This window comes from Acipenser ruthenus, unplaced genomic scaffold (assembly GCF_902713425.1).
Source record: "Acipenser ruthenus unplaced genomic scaffold, fAciRut3.2 maternal haplotype, whole genome shotgun sequence".
Classification (NCBI taxonomy): Eukaryota; Metazoa; Chordata; class Actinopteri; order Acipenseriformes; family Acipenseridae; genus Acipenser; species Acipenser ruthenus.
This window is the reverse complement of record NW_026708138.1, coordinates 88416-95845: the sequence shown is the minus strand read 5'-3', so window position 1 is coordinate 95845 and position 7430 is coordinate 88416. Positions and strand designations below refer to the sequence as shown.

Below are 7430 nucleotides of genomic sequence, written 5' to 3'. Positions count from 1 at the left end.
ATTGTGGATGCGTGTGTCACACAGAATCACATGAATAAGACCCTGAAATAGCAGCTAATTACAGAGATCAGGCTTGAAGAAGCATGAAGAGCGAGAGAGAACAAGCGGGTCTTGAGAGTGGATTTGAAGCAAGCGATGGGGGAGCTGTAATTTCAAATTCCAGTTGTTAGCGTACCCGTGTCCCCTCTCTCTCGCTCATCGCCAAACAACTGGCTGCGTCTTTTTGTTTTTGGAGGGGGGGGGGAGTTCGTACTGGTAATAGAGTTTATACTGGTACCCCCCCCCCCACCCCAGTTTTTCATTTAATGCTTACCCTTTATTTAAACTGCAAAGTGTCGCTGAATCTACAGCTGTGGCCAGACGTTTAGCGTCACCTAGAATTTTAGGATTGAGACATAATTAAAAAAATAAAATAAAAAATGATATATGTTTTAGTTAACATCATGTAATCAAAGAAACTACAAAATGATCTTGCAAATAAAGTCTACCGGAAGCCATAACAGTCGTACAGTAAGTATTTCATGTTAGATTTCTGAAATGACACATTTTTCAATTCAGTTTTACAGTTAATTATACAGGGGAAAACTATACAAAGCGCTGGGTGTGTAATTCAATATATTAACATTTTTTCAGCAGGTTTCATTCGAATCTGTGCAGCAAAATGAATTCATGCTATATAGAGGGAGGTGCAACACTTTTGGCCAGAGCTGTAGACTGCAAACTTCAGATCTCTGCTTCGAGATTATCCACTTCCTAAAGTTTATCAAGACCATTTAACTGCACAACGGTACCAATTAGAGTTTTGTTTCCCAGCGAATTTAAAATGACAGACTTTCGCATCCCAGGCTTGCCCCAGCATTAGAATGGGTTCATGTTTAGTAACAAGGTCAAAGATGGAAGTCAAGTTTTGCAAATGAAGTCGGCTGTTTTGTAACGAGACCTTTATGTCATTCTGTGAGTCGGTTATTAATTTGAATAAAACCAACAAACATTTATTATCATGTTAGTTAACTCACTGTTATCAGTTTTAAAAACTATCAAATTAAACCTGACTTTTAATAAACTGTAGTTTACTGAAGCTAAAAAGATGATTACAATACTCCCTGGTCGGTCACACATTTTTAAATTAAATTATTAGACGTTTAAATATTGTGTAAATTCTGTGGGAACTGAGAAGTAAGCAAAACTGTATGCATTATAAAATAGGAAACTTAACATGGTCCGATTATACACACAGTGACTGAATGGGAAATCGGAGAAAATATTCATTTTAATAAAAAGATGATGTTTTTGGATAATCGGTTTTTAAAGCTGTTCAAAATTGATCAATTAGAAAAATAGATTCAGGTTTTTTTTTTTTTTTTTTTTTAATAACAGTTCTTCGGTGAAATCTAATGTATTTTTTATAATTCAGCAGCTTTTAGATTTATATAATGAACAAGAATTGATAAAGTAAAAAAAAAACCTCGCTATTTTAATAGTTGGGGGCAGCGTTTTGGGTCGACGGTTTTCAGATGTTCTCTCCAGTCTGAAATGTACAGCCCTTGTTGAATTATATTACGTAGAGTTTTTTTGTTTTTCGTTTTTGTTCTAAGTTTGAAAAATGTTTTGAATTGTTTTCTGCCTCTTGTAAACGCAAAGATCAAAACAATGTCGTTTGTTTTTTGTGGGCTCCTACAGTATCAGTTCATCTCTCTACCTGTCTCGTTCTTTTTCTTTCTCTCTCTCTCTTCATCTATCTCTCCATCGAAAGGAAATCCATGTATTTTCTGAGAAAGAATTATTTGTTTTTTCCCCACCCAGAAAAGGGGTCAAACGCATTCAGATTTTCCTTCTGTCAAACTGAGAAAAACAAAAAACAAAAAAACATTTTTAAAAAGATGCAGAGGTTCAAAGGGCAATTTCTATCAGGGTTTGGTTCCAGACCCTTTTCAACCTGTTAATAGTACCCTGCATCCCACATCAGGGCTGGGAATCAGACTCCTATTGCACAGCAGTGTGATCCAGTCCAGGTTTTACTGCTACCAGCTTGATCAGCCCCCCAGTGTGTCTAGCTAACAAGCTCAGGTGTGTCTGATTATTAAACTCCCAGTGAAACCAGGACTGGATCACACTGCTGTGCAGCGGGAGTCTCATTCCCATCCCTGACATGACTAGTTCAGAACTCTGGCGCCTCGTCGCCACGGCATCTGGTCGCCGGGGGTGACGGAACAGGAAGCGGGAGCTGACTCCGCCCACGCGTCCGAGCTGGGAAACTTTCTGAAGCTCTGGTTGAGTCACCAGCCAGCCAGGCAGCGTTCAGACTCCAGCACAGCCACGTCAGAACAGGTGTGTGTGTGTGTGTGTGGAGGGGGCCAGGTCGGGCCACAGAAACCACGCTAACTATTGTCATGCAAATTTGATTTTTTTTTTTAATTTACAGTTTATCTAAGAACCCCCAACACCTTGAAACAGACAAATCAAAAGTCAATTAACTACCTCCCCCCCATCCCAGGACAATGCGTGTCTGTGAAAAAGAAAACAGCATGAGAAAAACAAAGCGAGGTAAAACCGTGGTAAACTACGGTAAATGCAGAGTATTGCTGTTGGTAAAGCATGGAGAGGAAAACTACAAAAGGAGCTGTAGTGTAATGTTTATATCGGGGGGAGTCTCGGGTGTAACGTGCCCCTGTTACTGGAGAATGTTTTTTTTTTTTTCTAATCTGGTGTGACTGTGAGACGGGTTGGATAATGCATCCGAACACACTGCTGATCCTGTGAACTCAACGTAAACTACTTACTGCTAATCCAGGGTCTCTTAACCTGGAAACAGAGAACCCCCTATGCTTTACCAGACCTCTCTGTGCTTTACAATGCTTCCCTATGCTTTACCAGACCTCTCTGTGCTTTACAATGCTTCCCTATGCTTTACCAGACCTCTCTGTGCTTTACAATGCTTCCCTATGCTTTACCAGACCTCTCTGTGCTTTACAATGCTTCCCTATGCTTTACCAGACCTCTCTGTGCTTTGCAATGCTTTACCATGCTTTCACTGTGCTGTGCTTTGACTATGGGGGACACTTTTGTAAGGGAAAGGTGTGATTTGCTGTGTTTTGTGAGTCTCCCCATTGAAGTGCATTGTAAACCGCAGCTGTGACGGATCAGGTCCCGAAACTGGGCCAATCCCAGCTGAGAATCTGTTGCGCTGGGGCAGCGCTGAGGGCATTAGCATCAGGACAGAGACCCAGGACACCCAGGCAGAGAGCTATAATGAGATCACAGCGTAATCCCCCATCATCGCATCATTACCAGCTCACACAGCAGAGCGCAGGGCTGGGCTGGGCTGCACTTCAGTGAAGGAGCCCAGATCAGATCTGTGTGTTTGTTGCCTGTTGGATGTTGCTCTATGTATATAAAAATGTATGAATGTATGTTTGTGTGTACATATTGCGTGCGTGCGTGCGTGCGTGTGTGTGTGTGCAGAAAACGAACAAACAAAACAAAATTAAATGACAAAAATGTGTCTCCAAAAAGTCTGCATTGATGAGTCTCATAGTTTCTTTCAGCATTGCTAAATTTAGTGTCTGTCTGTCTGTCATCAACACTGATAATCAGACCCTCTGCAAAGACACAGGATAAATAAATTGAAGCCCAAAGCAGATTTATACATGCAAAACTGATCAAAGAGATTATCCAAACTAATCGACTTTTTAAAAACGTACTTCTATCAGTTATAATAATAACAATAATAATAATAATAATTCTCTAATTCAGGGCAGCAGTGTGGAGTAGTGGTCAGGGCTCTGGACTCTTGAGCGGAGGGTTGTGGGTTGAATCCCAGGTGGGGGACACTGCTGCTGTACCCTTGAGCAAGGCACTTTACCTAGATTGCTCCAGTAAAAACCCAACTGTATAAATGGGGAATTGTATGTGAAAATAATAATCTGTAAAAAAATAAAAATAATGTGATATCTTGTATGATAATAATGTGATATCTTGCAAGTCGCCCTAATAATAATAATTAATACCAGGTGCCAAAGAATGAACAAAAAGCAAACAGAACGACAAGAGTCTCGGAAGCAGTTCAAAACTTTCCGACTTTAATACAGTGTTCTCTGTGTCTGTTTTATTTTAACATGTGCGTATATACCGTGCAACAGCGCCCAACTTTTAAACACGCAATTTCTAGACAGCACTCAGCGAAAAAAAGCCAGCAGGAGAAAAAGCAGGTTGGGGCGCAACGCCAGCGGGACGCGACGTGGAACAGGAGACGCGGACTCGACATGCCAGTGAACGATCGAGACGCGAGCCCCTGGGATTTGTGAAGCAATTCCACCGAGGGTCTCTGCGCTGTGATGATCTAAGAGAGCCTGATGGGGGATGGTCCGAAATGTTTCCCATTCGTACCAGCGACAGCCTCATGTTTAATACCTGCGTTCGCTACCCCCCCCAGGCTGTTGAGATGAAAGGTATTTTTTTGGGGGGGTGGGGGGCTCACTCAGGCAGTAAAGCGTTCAAGCGTGGATCTGCCACACCAGACAGAGGAGAAGCAGAGGCTGGAGATGGGGGGTCAGAGCTGAGGGGAGTCAGGGGTCAGGGGTGAAGGAGTTGTGAGACGGTCAAGAGTGGGTCATCGTTGGTGTCGAGGGTTTGGGTTCCTGTCGGGGGCTCGGGGGGGTGGGGTTAGGGGGTGACAGCAGCGTCTCCCCCCTCTCCGCCCCCCGCCTCCACCTGGTTGACTCGGAACACCTGGGCCAGGCTCTCGAAGCTGCTCTTCAGGGTCTCCTTCACTCCCTTCTCCAGCAGGTACCCCTCCGTCTCGCACGCCGCGTCCTCCTGCCCCACAGCGCCCTCCGCGGCCGTCTGGAGGTAGCGCAGGCTGACGAGCACCAGCACCTGAGAGAGAGAGAGAGAGCTCATTACCTAGACACACTGGGGCTAATCAAGCTCAGGGATGGAAATGAGACCCGTTGCACAGCAGTGTGATCCAGTCCTGGATTCACTGGGAGTTTAATAATCAGACACACCTGAGCTTGTTAGCTAGACACACTGGGGGCTGATCAAGCTGGTTGCAGTAAAACCTGGAATGGGCAACACTGCTGTGCAACGGGAGTCTTATTTCCAGTCCTGGTTTCACTGGGAGTTTAATAATAACACACCTGAGCTTGTGAGCTAGACACACTGCCAGTAAAACCTGGATCTGGGCTCTCGATGCGTAGGGTGTCTGACCTGCAGCAGGAAGACGAGCAGCACTCCGACCCCGATCGTGTTCATGAGCCCCATGTAGTAGCTCACTAGCGCCGCCCTGCAGCCGCGGGTGAAGAGGTTCAGCTCCTCGGTCTGGTAGTCGTAGCTGTAGTGCGCGGAGTTGTTGCTGATCTGCTGCTGGATGCAGGGCCGAGGGGAGGTGGGGTTACAGCAGCTGAAGGGGACCCCGTCCACCAGGTACCGTCCGTCCACGTTGCTCTTGATGCGGCTGGAGAAGGAAACGAAGAGAGGGGGCTTTGAACAGTCAAATTATTAAAAAAAACCACTGCATGAGGCGCTCCAGTAAAGGCGCTCTGCGTGGAGTGCAGGAGGCTCCCTATAGCCTGGAGATCGCAGGTTCGAATCTAGGCTATGTCACTAGCCGCCCGTGACCTGGGGTTCCTTGGGGGGGGTAGGGGGTAGGGAGGGCACACCAGCGACCCCTGTGGCTGACAGAGAGCCTGCTGGTCTGCAGTGGAGCCATTCAGATCTGTGTTGTCCTCCGGCACTGTAGGTCTGGTGGCTTCGCTGTGGATCCGCAGTGCGAAAAAATGACGGATTGCCAGGAGCACGTTTTTGAGGACGTGGGCCCCCCCCCCATTGGGCATTCCAAATTGGGGAGAAAACTGGGGTAACCATCAGGGTTAGGGTGATTTAAATCTTAAAGACTCTGTGTTTGAATTCTCTCAGCTGACCTCGTCTTTCAGTCGCTCACCTTGTACTGTACAGCTGTGGCCAAAGGTTTTCCCTCTAGAGTGAACTCATTTAGTTTCGCCGCTGCTTTCTAGTTTTTCCCCCCCATATACTGAACTGAAAAACTGACAATTGTGAAATCTAACAAAATACTACTGTTATGGCTTCCAGGTAAGACTTTGTGCGATATCATTTTTTTTCGTTTGTTTGTAGTTAAATACTCCGTTACCTTACCTCTGTCAGAGACACGTAACCCAAACTGTGAGCTTTTTTATTTATTTTTTTATCATTTTACGATGTTAAATAAAATCTTAAAAAAAAAAACAAACCGATGTTTTATTTCCCGTCTCAATCCTCTAATTCTAGACGGCTATGCAAATCTTTTTTTTTTTTTTTTTAGCCACAGCAATACAAAAGCTACCCAGTCCTGGTCGATACTCACTCCTTCACCTCCTTGGAGCTGAAGTCCAGGTAGCGGTTGCTGATCCACTGCACCTCAAACCAGTCCTTGAAGTTGCTGTTCCCGCAGCACTTGAACTCGATCTGCAGGAGATCGATGGTCTGCTTCTGGAAGCAGCGCCCGGGCGTATCCGTATCCTTGTAGAAACGGATTCCGTTCTTCAGCCCGATCTTCAGGGACTCCTCCAGGTTCCCTTTCATGGCGTAACTCATAATCACGGCTACCAGCAGGAGGAAGCAGAAGAAACCGGAGCCCACGAAGTAAGGGGTCACGAAACCTTTCCAGCGGGGGAAGCGAGCCACGTCCAGGGAGTCCTGGCAGATCCGTCCGGCAAAGAAGTTCACCCCCAGGGAGGCCAGGCCCACCAGGATGAGGGTGTTGGGCACGGCGTGGATCTCCGTGTTGTCCATCACCTCGCTCCTCTTTCGGAGCTCCGTCTTCAGGAAGATGCCCACGGAGAAGGTGAGGGCACCGGCGATGGTGGCCAGCCAGGAGAGGAGCCACAGCCCCTGGGCGAGTTTCACCCTTTTCTCCAAGGGGAACTGCATCTTAAACAAGACCATTATAATTTTTTTTTCAGACGGTTCTACCTAAAATGATCAGCAGTGAAATCCTTTTGGTGTAAACTGGCAACCGGTTTCTCATACAAGACACTAAAACAAAACAAAAAAAAGTGTATATATATATATATATATTTATTTATATGTTGTAGTATGCTGACACTTCCTTCCACAGACTCCCTATACTCCCTGGTCCGTCCTGGACGTACCTCACTTCTTCCAAGGCAGAGTCTCTCCCCCCCCCCCCACCCCCACCCCCACCCCCGTAGAGCTCCTCAGCACTAATCCAGCAGCCTCATTATCCTATTAAACCAACCCGCGTCCCTCCAATAGGAAAGGGGGCCAGGTGTCCGAGTCAACAGGCTTTTATTTTAAGTCAAGGAGGAAAAGGGATCGGACGCGATTTAAAGTGACGGGGGGGGGGGAAGGCAGTTAGAGTGACCCCCCCAAATCAATCATCTACATATTCGACAGCAGCATTTCTTTAAGCG

At 46.0% G+C, this 7430-nt stretch overlaps 1 protein-coding gene across 1 annotated transcript; it reads right to left on the bottom strand.

Moving 5' to 3' along the window:
- Positions 1-4057: 4057 nt before the first annotated feature.
- Positions 4058-7169, bottom strand: LOC117968518 (peripherin-2-like). The gene is made up of 3 exons (XM_059019969.1): positions 6362-7169; positions 5209-5455; positions 4058-4875 (listed from the first exon to the last, which is right to left on the bottom strand). Exons 1-3 carry the CDS (start codon positions 6940-6942, stop codon positions 4663-4665), a joined length of 1041 nt encoding a protein of 346 aa, XP_058875952.1. The 5' UTR covers positions 6943-7169; the 3' UTR covers positions 4058-4662.
- Positions 7170-7430: the final 261 nt, after the last annotated feature.